This window comes from Megalops cyprinoides, chromosome 4, assembly GCF_013368585.1.
Source record: "Megalops cyprinoides isolate fMegCyp1 chromosome 4, fMegCyp1.pri, whole genome shotgun sequence".
NCBI classification, from domain to species: Eukaryota; Metazoa; Chordata; class Actinopteri; order Elopiformes; family Megalopidae; genus Megalops; species Megalops cyprinoides.
This window is the reverse complement of record NC_050586.1, coordinates 6780857-6795881: the sequence shown is the minus strand read 5'-3', so window position 1 is coordinate 6795881 and position 15025 is coordinate 6780857. Positions and strand designations below refer to the sequence as shown.

Below are 15025 nucleotides of genomic sequence, written 5' to 3'. Positions count from 1 at the left end.
CAAACGCGAGACGGGTCCCAACTGGAGCGCTGTACCGTTTCTGCTGTACGAGAGCGCGCGGTGTCGCGTGCGGGGTTCAGAAAGTAGCCCGTGCGCAGGGCACGACCCCGCGTCGCGCGAGCGCTCGCGCGCGGCGGCGCGTTCTCCCGAGTCCGTGTTTTTACCGCGGAGCCGATGGCCGCATGATTCAGAGAAACTGTGTCACCCGAGCACGGACGAGCGCACTGTGATGTCACTCTCCGATGACTTCATGCCCGACGAGGCGTGAGGTGCAATCTGTGTCTTGAGCTGACGTCAGGGCTGTTTAGCACAACAGGCACGCGCGGATCTCGGCCCCACAGTTTCGCAGAAGGTCGCGGCTGGCAGACCGACTCATGTTTTATCCTGTTAAAGGGGAGACAGGAACTAACAGCCTGTACGGTCAGATGCACTGCGTGGCTCCAGAGAAGCAGTACATCGTAAACAGTACAACATCGCCCCCTTCTGACTGAATATGGTACAACAAAGCCATAAATGTTTACTGAATATTTCAATGTTTAGTATGTTTGTAAGCATATTTGTATACCCATCTATATATATACATATATATATATATATATATATATATATATATATATATATATGTGTGGAGACAAACAAATAGACATATATATACAGATAAACAAATTGATCAGTGGATTTTTTAATGTACTGGGTTTAAGTGAAATATACCAGTGTGATGCTACCTGATTATATTGTTGGTTGGCTGACTGAACCCTGTGTGTTCCTACAGAACCGGCAGCTCCTGAAGGACAGGTTCATGGTGGAGCTGGTGGAAGGAGCTCGGAAACTGCGCCACGTCTTCCTCTTCACCGACCTGCTGCTCTGCGCCAAGCTGAAGAAACAGATTGGAGGGTGCGAGCGCTACCTCTCCTCTCCTCTCCTCCCCTCTCCTCCCCTCCCCTCCTGCCCGTCTCTTTTTCTTTCTCCTTCCTTTCTCTCTTTCTTTGTTCTTTTCTTCTCTCATCACTCACTCCTCTCTTTCTTGCTCTATCCTCCTCTCTGTATCTTGTTCTTTCTTCTTCCTTTCTTCCTCCTTCTTTTGCTTCTCATATGTCACTCTTTTCTCACTCTGTCCTCCTCTCATCTCATCTCTTCTCTCCTTTTCTCTCCTCTCTTCTCACCTGTCTTTTTCTTTTTCCCTCCTTTCTCTCTTTCTCTCTCCTTTTCTTCTGTCATCACTCACTCCTCTCTTTCCTTTTCTATCCTCCTCTCTGTATCTTTTCTTCTTCTCCATTCCCCCTCTTTTCTCTCTCCTCCTCCTCTTTGATTGTCCCTCTCTTTGTCCTGAAGTTTCCCGTGTAATTTCCTCTTGCTTTGCACACGCTCTCTCTAGCATGCCTCTCCCGCAGCTGTGATTGGCTGCTGAAAATAACCCACTCTCAGCAAGGCCTCGTGTAGGTGCTGTTATGGATGGCCTGCGGGTTTCACCACATGTCCACTGAGATTAAGCAGTGAGAGCGTTTTTGGGGATGATGTGCTCTGTTATAATCTGCTGTCAGATGGGAGTGGTGTCAGTAATGCGGTATCGATCTGTGGGCATTTCAGATTTCAGCCAGCGATGTATCCACTCCTGGCTTAGCAGGGATTCATTTGGAAAGATCCACATCTAATTTGATCTTTGCCCTGCACAGTGATTGGTCTTTGAGCTGCTCGTCTTTTGCTTTCATGACTCTGCCGTGTGATAAGATGAGGTGCTGATGGGGTCTGTGCCCCGCTTCTGACACGACTTGTTCTTCCGCCTCCGCCCCCCACAGGAAGAGCCAGCAGTACGACTGCAAGTGGTACATCCCCTTGTCCGACCTCACCTTCCAGACCATAGATGAGTCCGACTCCTCCCCCATCCCCCAGGTCCCAGACGAGGAGATCGACGCCATGAAGATCAAGATCTCGCAGATCAAGAACGAGATCCAGAGGGAGAAGGTGTGTCCAGGGGAGGGAGAGAAGGGGAGAGAGAGAGAGGGAGAGAGAGAGAGAGAGAGAGAGAGAGAGAGAGAGAGAGGGAGAAAGTAAGGGAAGGAGAGTGAGAGTCACAGAGAGTCTCTGTATTGCACCATCAATAGTCTTTGCATGTCATTCCGTTACAAGGTTTCCAAAAGGTACTTCATCCGACAAACACAAATTCACCATAAAACACACATCCAGCACCCTAATCCCATCAGCCCCCCCTCCCAAAAGAGAAAAAAAGAATGAAAGAGAATAAAGAGCACGGACCACAGACTTATCCCCAATCGTGGCTTTCTCCTGAGGTTCCTGCATTTGTGAACAACTCGTACTATGGCTATTCTACTCTCAGGCACTCAGAGACAAAGCCATTGAAGATCAGGCTCTGGATGAAGTGATAAAAAGAGAGAGGGAGGGAGGGAGAGAGAGAGAGAGTGTGAGGAGGGAGCGCAGGCCTCAGAGAACAGTAACACAGTAACAGAGCTGACGCGCGGAGGCCTGAGGCCTGTGGGGAAACGGCGGCGGCGGCTCGCTGTAATCAGTCTGAATGTGTCCACAGAGAGCCAACAAGGGCGGGAAGGCCATCGACAGGCTGAGGAAGAAGCTGTGCGAGCAGGAGTCCCTGCTGCTGCTCATGTCCCCCTGCATGGCCTTCAGAGTGCACAACAGGAACGGCAAGGTGAGCCCCGCGGCCTGCTGTCCCTCTGTCCCTTAATCCCTGTGTCCCTCAGTCCCTTAATCCCTCTGTCCCTCTGTCCTGAGGTCCCCACGTCCCTCTGTCCCTTAATCCCTCTGTCCCTCAGTCCCTTAATCCCTCTGTTCTTCTGTCCTGAGGTCCCCACGTCCCTCAGTCCCTTAATCCCTCTGTTCTTCTGTCCTGAGGTCCCCACATCTCTCAGTCCCTCAATCCCTCTGTTCTTCTGTCCTGAGGTCCCCACGTCCCTCAGTCCCTTAATCCCTCTGTCCTGAGGTCCCCACATCTCTCAGTCCCTTAATCCCTCTGTTCTTCTGTCCTGAGGTCCCCACATCTCTCAGTCCCTTAATCCCTCTGTCCCTCTGTCCTGAGGTCCCCACATCTCTCAGTCCCTTAATCCCTCTGTCCCTCTGTCCATGAGGTCCCCACGTCCCTCAGTCCCTTAATCCCTCTGTCCCTCTGTCTATGAGGTCCCCACGTCCCTCAATCTCTTAATCCCTCTGTTCTTCTGTCCTGAGGTCCCCACGTCCCTCAGTCCCTTAATCCCTCTGTTCTTCTGTCCATGAGGTCCCCACGTCCCTCAATCCCTTAATCCCTCTGTCCCTCTGTCTATGAGGTCCCCATGTCTCTCAGTCCCTTAATCCCTCTGTTCTTCTGTCTCTTAGTCCCTCTGTGTCCTCTTTATTTCTGTACCCTCAGTCCCTCAGTCCCTCAATCCCTAAGTCTCTCTGTCCCTCTGTCCCTCATTCTTTCTGTCCTTCGGTCACTCTGTCTCTCAGTCCTTCTGTCCTTCAGTCACTCTATCACTCTGGCACTCTGTATTTCTGTCCCTTTGTCCCTCAGTCCCTCAATCCCTACCTCACTTAGTCTCTGTCTCTCTGTCCCTCTGTCTCTCTGTCTTTCCCTCAGTCTCCCTGTCCCTCATTCTTTCTGTCCTTCAGTCTCTCTGTCCGTCTGTCCCTCCATCCCTCTTGTCTCTCCCTCCCCCCGTCTCCTTGTCTCTCTGTCATGGCTCTCAGGATTGGCTGTGGACCGGCACGGTCATATTTACCCAGCCCTCGGCCCCATTAGCTCAAAACCCTGGCTTGGCTGTTAATCACCAGCTACAAACACACTGCTAACAGCTTATGATGTTTAGGACTGGGCCCGCTGCCCTCTGGCATGGGAAAGTACCTCAGTATGCAGCCCGCTTGGTATGAAATATTCATGTGCTTATTCGCCATGTTCAGAGCAACTCTCCATCATTACCTTTTATATATTACTGTAACATAAGGTATGGAGATGTTTATTACTTTTGTGCTTTGCCAATGATTTGTTCCAGAAAAACTTCCAATGCCTATATTTTACACATTGCTGTAATTTACATATTTAGATTTTTATTGATATACCCTTCTCACCCTCAGAAAGTCCCCTGCCATTGTTTGTAATTAGCAGTAACTACGTGTAAACAGATTTAAGCTGGGATCTGGCTGTGTTAGGTGTAAGTGGGTTGACCTGGGGGGATGGTCTGTGGAGGTGCTGGCTGTTGTCACGGAGAGGGTTTCTAGGCGACCGGGTGGCACGGTTCTGCAGTCACATGCTCAGAATGCGGAGACGGTGCAGGCTCGGGCCGCCGGCAGCCATCGCGGGACTGCAGTGGTAACACATCTGTCACCAACAAGGAAGAAAAAAAAAAAAAGGCAAACTCTCATCAGCATTTTTTTTTGATGCATCTTATGAACATCTCTAAACCTGGTGATACTTGTCCTCGTTTTTTTTCAGGGCTACATGTTCCTCATCTCCTCGGACTACGAGCGAGCAGAGTGGAGGGAGATCATTCGGGAACAGCAGAAAAAGTGTGGGTGTCCCCCCCAATCCCCCTACCCCTCACCCCCCACCGTCGCCTGCTGCCCTACCGCAGCGCTGGCTCCTGTCCAGCCTGCTAATCAAACACACACCCACCAGCAGATCTGGGGGAATCGTGCTCTCCGGGGCAGAGATTTTTACACTCCAGATCGTTCTCTCTCAGCCTCGGAGCGTGCTCGGTACCTTACAGAGCCCTCAGACACACCATGATTTCTGGCAGATATTCTCCCATATAAAAGGCACCCCAGGTGGTTCTACAAGACAACAAAAACCCACAAAAAGCTGTATATTTATATTTATATATAGTCGTATTTTTCCAGAGAGAAGCATTGTGTGGGTTTGTCTTAGCCCCTGCAGTGGAATGCCCTGGTAGGAAGGAGGCAGACGCTTGTTCTGCAAATGGGTTTTGTTTCTGTCTGTATTTGATCCAGCTCCTCTCAGCTCCCACAATGCACCTCCCCATCCCGCTCACCTTGTTCTCATGGCCCCTGCAGGTTTCAAGAGCTTCTCACTCACCTCCGTGGAGCTGCAGATGCTGACTAACTCGTGCGTGAAGCTGCAGACGGTCCACAGCATCCCGCTGACCATAAATAAAGAAGGTAGGCGGGAGAGGGTGGGGAAGAACAAATGAGCAGTTGCTGAGACACAGGGCCCTGAGTGTGGCTGCCTGCTCAGTGCCTGACAAATAAAGCATAACCAACTGTTACACACACACACACACACACACTCACTCTCATACACAAACACACACTCACATACATACACACAGGCCTGTATGTATACACACAGATGTACACACACCTGCATGTATACAGACATACATACACACACACACACACACCCAGCATGTATACACACACATACACACATATGCACACATGCACACACATTCACGCACAGACACACACACTCACAAACACACACACACACACACAGAGTCACCCATACATGCACACGTACAGAGCTAAGTAGCTTTTAAATTTCAAAAGGCTCTGTCTTATATGGAGTTCAGTTAATTTTTACAAATCCAAAGAGATGGTGAGGTATTCTTTCAGTGTGGAGTCAGAATTCTGTATAGGTCTGTGAATCCAGTTGATAAAGTGTGTGGTAATCACGGGTGGTGTTCATGCGAAGGTAATGACTATAATCAGTTATTATTTAAGTAATTAAATAAATGTTAACACATTTTCTTTCAGGGGTAATACTCAAGTTAGAAAGCTATTTAAGGAATTCAAATTTAATTTTACTTAATTTGTTTAGAAATATGCCCCTCAGGCGAGGGCAGTTTATTAAAGGATTTTAAGTAACTTCCTGTTTAATGTCACCGAGCAAACAAAGAACTGGGCCTGTTAGAGGGGACAGTGATGGCACTGCCGCTCCACAGATGGTATTTGATCCCATGCATTAAAATCAGATTATGGCACAATATGTGTCTGAGAGACACAATGAACCAGTATTTCTTTTTCGCTTGTCCTCATCCAAAACAGTATCGAAACGCCTCTGAATCTCTGCTGCTTTATACAGTTGAGGACAGATTCACGGTGGTGCTTGTTATGGGATAAGCACAGAGCCACTGCAGTGTTTCTAAACTTCCTCTCTCCCGTCTCCGTTCAGACGACGAATCTCCTGGACTCTACGGCTTCTTGAATGTAATTGTCCACTCTGCAACAGGACTCAAACAGAGCTTAAGTAAGTGAGCCCCCCCCCCACCCCCCACCCCCCACACTGGTGTAGTTTCTCATGCCGTTTGAGGGTAATAATAGCACTGAAGACAGGCAGTGCTATTATGACCTGGCTCTCTCTCCTCTCTCCGCGGCTGTCTCTGGGCAGACAGTAGGAATTCCCCTGTTGAGCAGCTGCTGCTCAGCCACACTGGGGATTAGACAGGAACACTGTGTCCCACTCCAGCTGGCTACGTCCCCAATCCAGCGCACCTTGCCCTGCTCCGGCCCCGAGGGGTATGGGGGTGGCTGCCTCTTGCTAACTGGGACTTCCCAGTGGGCTGTGTTCACCTCACGGCACTGACGTCCCTGTTTGGTTTTGGGGCGGTCAGATGGCTGTCAGGAGGAGTCCTAGCGTAGTCAGGCAGGCTGGCGTTAAGCTGTTTCAGTGGGTTTTAGGGGGGCGGCTCATGTTATTTTGATATTGTCATTTGGTGTCTGTTAAATTGGATGACCTGATTCAAGGCGATCCTCACCGCTAATGCTAATACTTTGTCTGGAACTCGGCTGTTTTTTGCACGCGAGCAATTCAGTTAAAATAAAATATCCCCACTTAGATGATAAATTTTTTAACATAGCCTTATTTACCAGCAACCCGCTACTGCAGCTGTTACAAAGAGGACACAAATTATCCGATTTGACCCGAGTCCATTTTATTGCTGTGATCAGATAGACCTGAGCCCACCTTCCTCTCCCTCTTTAACCCTCACCGACTGTAAGTACACTGATGGTGGATCTGTTTTGCCCCCTCCCAGATCTCTACTGTACCTTGGAGGTGGATTCCTTCGGCTACTTTGTGAACAAGGCCAAAACGCGAGTTTACAGAGACACCACTGAGCCCAACTGGAATGAGGTGAGGTCGGGTTTTCAGTTTGCCGTCCGTCACCAGCATTGCTGAGTGGGACAGTCGTCAGAATGAAAAGCTTTGATGTGTAAAGGTCGGGATAGGGGGTCACGGTGGAGGTCTCTCTTTCGGGTGGGGGGGTCTGTCCTGCTAACAGCTGTCCCCCCCGTGTTCTTACCAGGAGTTCGAGATCGAGCTGGAGGGCTCCCAGACCCTGAGACTCCTCTGCTATGAGAAGTGCTACAACAAAACCAAGCTGAACAAGGAGGACGGGGAGAACACCGACAGAATCATGGCCAAAGGACAGATCCAGGTAGGACAAGTGTGAGGGCGCGGCCCACTCTCACAAGGCCATCCTCAGGTTTGGGATTTAGGGACTATTGCAAGGCAAACGCTCTTGTAGTTTGCGTTACAGGCACACTGAAGTAGTTTGCTGTCTGTGACAACGTACCACCCGACCACCCAAACACAAATGCAACCCTGCCACAGACAGATGGCATACATTTAATCTCTGAGTGGCTGCTGACCTTTGGAGATAAACGGTTTGCCATTAAATACTCAGACCCTCGGTACATCATGGTTGATTAACCTCATACAGTAATGCTGCCAACTTTTCACCACGACGCCAAAGATCACCCTCTCTGCTGCATATGTTAACCCTGTCAGTAACTCAAAAGAGAAAACAGAGAGAATAAACTGACAGTTTTTCATCTGGATCAAGCTGGGGATTTAATGGCGTAAGAATAAGTGTATATTTATTTTCCTTTTTATTCTTCAGTGTAATTGTAGACCGTTTCCTTGCAGTTTCAAACAGGCTTGGCTGAGGTGATGGCAGTTTTAAACTGTCAACAATCATTTGGAGCTCATTAATTTTGCTTATTCGGAGATAAAGAGAACTGAGATTAACTGCTTGGGTGTGCATCGGAGTAGAGATTTTTGAAGTTTTTTTTCCCTTGGTTTTCCTGTGTCGACAGTTTATGGTCTTCAATTTAATATTTAGGTCTGAATGCCAGGAATTGATGACACTAGAAGTTTTTACTTGACGTCTCTGCGTAGGTCATCCCACAGTCTGTGTGTATCTGGAAAGTCTTCGTAGGTCAGGGACGTGAGGAGAGCAAATTGTGTGTCTGCTGAGCAGGGATAATTTTTGAGAACAATGAAAGTTGTCCCTTTTGGCTTTTGGAGGAGACCCGCTTCCTGTGGTAGCCGAGTCGGATACGTAATGCACGCACGTCCAGTCTGGAAGCATTGCATCTGAGAGCCGCACATGTGGAATTAACCTTGAGATGCACCTCCTTTTAACCTGCAGTGGGGAGACCTTTTTACCCCCGCTCACGTGCAGAGACGGTAAAGGAGCTCGAACCTCCGCTTATTGCATTACGCATAACCTGCCCCCCCCTCCCCCAACACCCCCACCCGCTCATACACACACACACACACAGAGCACAAGGCTGCCTCCCCCCCCCCACTCATCCGCACAGACACACACACAACACAAAGCTGATACCCCTCCCCCCAACAATGCCTTTGGTGGAAACACAAGGTGACTACAGGATGTGCAGCTCAATGTGCAGCTCAGAGCCCTGCTTTATGGGCCTTTGTGGTGAAGCTGAGAACCTTGATTGGGGGGGGGGGTGTGGGGGTATTCCGTGGCGTCCCATTTCCCGTGTGCTGTCTCCCTGCCGCTGCCCCAGGCCAGCGGGAGCGCATGAATGGGGGCCGCTGAGCGGAGCAGTGTCCTGTGACACTCCGATATCCGTTCAGAGGAACACAGGGATTGTACCCCTCTCCCGGTGGGACGGTGTCACCTGTGCCTCTCTTTAAAGACCCCATTCACACTATTCTCTGCCTGATCACCACATCCTGTCTGCCTGTGGACCCCACCTGTTGACCCCACCTGACGGTCACCTGAGTCCCACGGAGCAGGGGATCCTGGTATTGTCTGCGTTTCTGTGAAAGGGAGCCTGCGGTTTTTAATGATCCTTTAACAAGAGGCTGAAGACCTTAGTTTCAAGAATTAGGTCTCCTTTTTGACAGCAGCAGGTAGAAGGGGCTCTTACGTGATCTTACGTGTCTCCTGTCATTTGTATTGTACAGTATGTCATTTATACTCTGCCAACAGTGTGAGTTGTGTGACTGTACTGGAGTTTACCCACAGATACTGTATATATGTGGACTTGGGTAGATATTTGGCTCTGAGTGCTGCACATTGAAAGCCCTATCTCTGCCATTGATGATGCTCTAAGTGTTCTGATTGGCTGGCTTGTTATAAACACTCCTAAAGGGGTGTGGTCTACACCAGAATATCCATAGCTACCATAGCAACTCAGACAGCGCCAGAACCTTCTGGACAAGGAGGACACAGAAGGAACACAGGAATATCTGGTCATAACAGAATATCTGTGGACGTCTGTTCTGGCCATTTTGGATGGTCTCGCTGTGACGTGTTGCCCGGGGGTTGCTGAAAAGGGAGAAGGGCCTGGCGTGTCACCCCCAGGTCACGCCGACAGACCGTTGACGGGGCGTTGTGACAGAGGGCGGATTACACGGTGCTGGTGGGCAGGGGGGCTTGTTGACACAAAGCTGCTCTTGGAGGGCCTCCAACCAATCAGAGAGGGGGAAGGCAGGGTTCCCTCCACAGGGTGGTCACATGGTGCACAGACCGGGCAGGTGGGGCAGCTGTGGGGTGGGCCAGGGGTCCAGATGTCTCCCCAAGCCCCCGCCTGGGCAACAGGCCTCACACACCCAGCCCCCTCTTTTTTCTTGTTGCTACGGCAATCTGGGTGAGGATAACCATGCCAACAGCCCAGGGCCCGAGGCGGTAATCGGAGATGGCAAAGAGGACTTCAATACTGCATGAAGAAGGAGGGTTATTGTTGGATTCTCTCTGTGTGAGCGTGGTTGTGCGGTTGGGCTTTTTTGTCATATTTTGTACAGTTTTGTCTTGTTTGATCATGGATAAATTAAATGGGAATTTTGAATTGGCACCTACAGTACTGCAAGTTGGCTTCATCGTCACAAATACAGTCTTTGAGTGGAGCCCGTTTCCAGTGCTGAGAATACCTAGTGGGTTGTTTATTGATTGTTGAATACGATTAGTGGAATATTCTCCAAGCACTCAGTCATTTCCCCCTGTTACTCACATCAGTAAGATTTAGAAATGGCTGAATTAAAACTATCAGTGGCTCAGTATGTCTTGTTTTCACATACATCACAGCTGAACTAATTGCTCGAACCAGCAAGCCTTCACAGGGGCAGTCCATGTGATGTGTGGCAGATGGAATGATTGATGGTTTTATTTGTCTGGAGAATTGACACAGTGTGACTGTCCCGGCACAGGTAGCAATCCTTGTTTTGTCCGGTGTAATGACCGCAGGAGGGGATTGGTCCCCCACCCATGTATCTGTGTGACGCAATTGGAGCAGGATGGGTAATCTGGGGAGGGTCTTTTCGGTGGGGTCAGAGTGGCATCTCTGGAGTGGGGGGGGGGGAGGGGGGTAAGATCCCTGCGCATGGTGTGTGACCAGCGAGTGAGAGTGCGAAAGGCAAGATGGGGATTAGCCCAGTAGAGGAGGAGCAGGGGGAGGGGCAGGAGAGGGAGGAGGAGGGTAGAGGAGCAGAGGAGGCACTCAGAGTACGAGCGGTGCCGCTCAGAAGTGGGATACCTACCTGAGGGCAGCTGCAGAACCGCCCGCCTGACTCGCCTGGTACGCTCCACCCGCCCGCCGTCTGGCCGTGCGTGAGGATTCGCAGGATTTAAGAGCAGCCGGGAGCTGTAATCCGGAGCTCCATCTGGGAGCTGGAACAAAAGACCGGCTGCACAGCCGAGGCAGCCGGGGGGGAGCGGGATCCGTGGAGGCGGGGGTGGACCTGGGACGGAGAGCTGCTCAGGTGGAGGGGTGAGGTCACGGAGCCGCGGACATTTAAATATCGAGAGAGAGAGGAGGAGAGAGGAGGAGAGGAGAGCAGACAGGAAGAGAGGAGGAGAGAGGAGGAAGAGGAAGAGGAGGAAGAAGACATGAGCCGGAGCTGGACGTTCTCACCCGCTGCCAAATCGCCAAGGAGGACGACAGGGGGGCTTTAGGCTGGTGGAGTGATTGACAGGCGCTCCGCTGAAAAAAGGCACGCCGGGTTGTTTTTGGGGAGATTGCTGAAGAGAGCCTCTGATTCGCGGAGGGATTAATACCCCAGACGGGATTTGGGGTGGGGTCAGAGGGGTGGGGGCTTCCGTTTGTTTGTTTGTTTATTGTTTTGTTGGCCGCGCGGGTGGGAGAAGGGAAAAGGGAACGGGCTGGACTTGGGTTCGAACAGAAGGAGGATGAGCGCGGTACAGGCAAGTGAAGGCAACATGGATGAGACCTGCGGTCAGTTTTTGGGCAGCTGCTCCCTTGAGGGCGAAGGGGACGGGGGCTCCAGCAGGCCGGCCACCACGGGGGCGCGGCTGTGGGGCCGGGTTCGAAACACGCTCCTGAGACAGAAGGTAAAGCGCCAGCGCCCGCCATTCCAAAATTTCCCATCAGCCCCTTCGAGGGACAGGCACCCCTCAGTGCAGTGGACTCAGAGCTAGAAACCCAAGTCGCTAAACTTACATCAGTGGCGTTGAAACCGCTCCCTCTGAAGTGCTTACAGCTGCAAATTTGTGTACAATGCTTATTTATGAAAGAGTTATCTTGTCACATTCACCTGTTGATAGGATTTTTGTGAGAGTGTTGCTTAAAACTTTTCTCAGAGGAAATTTTAAAGAAGAAGAAAGTGTAAAAATTCTGAGAAATTTTCTAGGTCTGTTAAAGACACGTTGAAGACTTGTGTAACGGCTACTTTATCAGTTGATTGTGTCACAGATGAACATTTGTGAGAGATGGGGGTGAAGATCTTTATAACATGTTAAAGTGTTCAGAGGGGGACAGATATAGCTGTTGGTTCTGAGCAGGTTCCTTGTTTGTACCCTGAGGGATTAGTGATCAGCAGAGCTACCCGAGCTTGAGGCTTACAGGGAGGGAAAGGTACGATGCCACTCTCACTCTCCGTCTTCAGAGGAACGCTGATAGCACAGCATTAGCGAGGTGACTGAATTAGAATCAGTGATGGGAGGTGACGGTACACAGCCGTATGGGGTTTACGTGAGGACAGGAGAGGCGTGAAGACTCGCACCAGGCGGAAGGCAGTGTTGCTTTGTTGAGCTCGTTCCAGCGCTGAGGTCGGGTTCAGTGTCATCGGTGGGAGGTTAAGCGAATGTCGCTTTTGCTAAAGAGGTCTGATGAAAGACACACCACGCTTTGGCAGCCAGCTCGTCAGCCCCTGAACCTAAAATCCACTCCATTTTCCTACAGTGAGTCATCTTGAAACAATACACCACCGCTGTGTGTTGTAGCTGAAGGTCCTTTTTGTTGCTTGTTGGTCTTAATTAAGCAGGGGAGGAAGGAATGTGCTCAATACGGAGGGGGATGGTTAAGTAGAAAGTTGCTCTTTTCACACCCAAAGCTGCTTCCTTTTATCTTTATATCGCGTTTTGTCAGCATTTGGTGCCGGTCGCGCCGCGGGGGGGGGGGGGGATGAAGTTAGTGTGGTTAAATATTAATGGATTTCTGCTGTTGTCTCCTCTCTGTTTTGCCCGTAAATGAAAAATGGACGTCTGTCAGGATGAGGGCAGGCCAGAGACTCTTGTGCCACGGCCAGTTAATCTGATCTAGTTAACTGGGGCAGGAGGATCAGTGGTTTTGAGCTCCACAGCCTGCCTCATTCATCGTTGCCGCGACGACAGCGGGTGCCGCTGTCTCTGTCAGCGTTCTCCTCCCATGATGCAGTGGGCATCCTCAGGCTCCTCTGCCACAGTGGCCCTTCAGGTTAATGTGAGCTTTGCCAGAGCCTCTGGAATGCAAACAATCTGATTGGCCGGCCAGCAGTGGTCACACCATGGTGTCATAGTGAGCTACAAGTCAGTTCCCCTGGTATGTTAGTCCTCAACACTTGCAAATGTAACAAAAAATACTAGTTACTAGAAATACTAGTTAATAATACTAGTTAATAACTAATTTTCAGTACTTGAACAGTAATAGGGTTGCACATTGTCTGTTATAGATATCAATTAATTGTCCTTAGGCTGGCTGTTTGAAAATTTCAGACTAAAATTCTCATTTTTGTAGAATTGTTTTTTTTTCAGTTATGGAGTGACCTGAAATAACATGAAATCAGATTCTTCTATTTTTTGTATCATTAATTACAATACATGTAATAACGATCAGCTGAATATTAACAAATTTATTATGTGGATTAATATCGTTTGTATGTGTTGTGTCTGAGAGTAGTGCTTAAGTAGATTGTTTATCCATCAGAATATGCTTGTGAGTGTCTGTCAGGAGCTGACAGATAACATCACAGTATAACACTGTTAGTGCTGGGGTCAGTGCAGTGGTTATCACCATGGTTGCCAGTAATGGAACTGTCTCCAAGGCGGTGTGCTGCCGGCTTTCACTCCCCACCAAATCCGATTCGTAGTCAAATCAGCATTGATTCTGCATTAGCTGCTGACTGTGTACCCCAGGGTACCAAGAAAACGAGGACCATGGAGGCTCTTTGAGACCAGATGTGTAGCCTGCATTGGGGATTGGGGATTGGAGGGGGGCTGGGGGCATATCCGGGTTAGGGCTGATTACTCGGCAATGCTGACAGAGTTAAAAAAAAAAAAAAAAAAAACATGTTCCCGTTGTGCTTGAAGGGCTGCTCTGATCAGCCCATTTTATCAGACTGGATTGATCGCTTCCCTGTTGAAATCAGTGAAGTGTAATTCCAAAGTAGTTCCGGTAACATGGGGGAGCGATCTGGTGAGGCCCGCTTCACTATATTATGGATGAATTAATCCCCACTCTGAGTTCTGAGGTAACATGGATAATGACAGCACAATGGGAGCAAGCTTTCGCCAGATAGAATGATAGTTAAATCTGTGAGATCTTTTTTGTTTTTTTCTCTCAGAGGAAGCATTCCAGGCGGTAAATCGGAGGAAAACAATGAAACTATTACACACTACACTCTGTGGTCATTAATCAACGGGAGAACAAAACAGTCCATGACTGCGTCTCAATGGTCCATGCTTAATGTGCTACTGTCTGCCGTGCGTTTCCCAGTGTGTCTGTTTCAAACCATGTTTCAGGCTGTCGAGCCTAAATGGAATCCATCTGGTTTTGTTTAGCTGGATCCACAGACGCTACAGGGCAAGGACTGGCAGAGGACCGTCATTTCCATGAACGGGGTGAGTACTGACGGCCAGAGAGGGACTCTTCTCTTCGGGAAGCAGTGGATTCTGGGTGGAGAGCCACAGGCCACAGGCTTCTTTTGACGCTGCTGGACAAATGAGCGATGTTTGTAATTTCGTCCTCTCTGCATCCAGATCGAAGTGAAACTCTCCATGAAGTTCACCAGTCGGGAGTTCAGCTTGAAGAGGATGCCGTCACGGAAACAGACCGGCGTGTTCGGGGTGAAAATCAGCGTCGTCACCAAGTAAGCCAAAAATATACCTTTACCACACATGCCAGCCTAGGGGGTTATTTTCTCTTTTCTAACATAGATGTACAAAAATAACTACATGTTCCATTGATACTGCTATCAAACTGTCAAAAGGGGGTTGTTTCTGAAGGTTGGAATTTGAAAGGGATACTTTACACTGAGCCTTTTTCCTGATCCAAAAACAACACATGAGAAAAGGCAAAAAAAAGAATGAATATATCTTAGGAGTAGAAATGCCTTTTTTTGGTTCTTTATTTTCACAAGGGCATGGAGCTCTTGGCTCCGCTGATGGGTCGTAAAATAACTTCAAAACCCAGGAGGGGAAAATGCAACGATTAAAAAAAACAAAAAAAAAGCGTCCTTTTATAGCGCTGATGATGGAAGTTTGAAGCCTGTCTCCATCGTTCATTTAGTCTGTGAGGAGAAAGGAAAACAGGA

At 49.4% G+C, this 15025-nt stretch overlaps 1 protein-coding gene across 1 annotated transcript in view; it reads left to right on the top strand.

Moving 5' to 3' along the window:
* si:dkey-91m11.5 (PH_BCR_vertebrate and RhoGAP_Bcr domain-containing protein) overlaps positions 1–15025 on the top strand; it is a 93071-nt gene that overhangs the window by 68663 nt on the left and 9383 nt on the right. The window contains exons 9-18 of the mRNA XM_036526106.1: positions 773–894; positions 1797–1962; positions 2543–2662; positions 4439–4514; positions 5017–5121; positions 6137–6211; positions 6999–7096; positions 7269–7400; positions 14274–14333; positions 14472–14581. Of these exons, the coding sequence (XP_036381999.1) occupies positions 773–894; positions 1797–1962; positions 2543–2662; positions 4439–4514; positions 5017–5121; positions 6137–6211; positions 6999–7096; positions 7269–7400; positions 14274–14333; positions 14472–14581 (1064 nt within the window). The remainder of the gene's footprint in view (positions 1–772; positions 895–1796; positions 1963–2542; positions 2663–4438; positions 4515–5016; positions 5122–6136; positions 6212–6998; positions 7097–7268; positions 7401–14273; positions 14334–14471; positions 14582–15025) is intronic.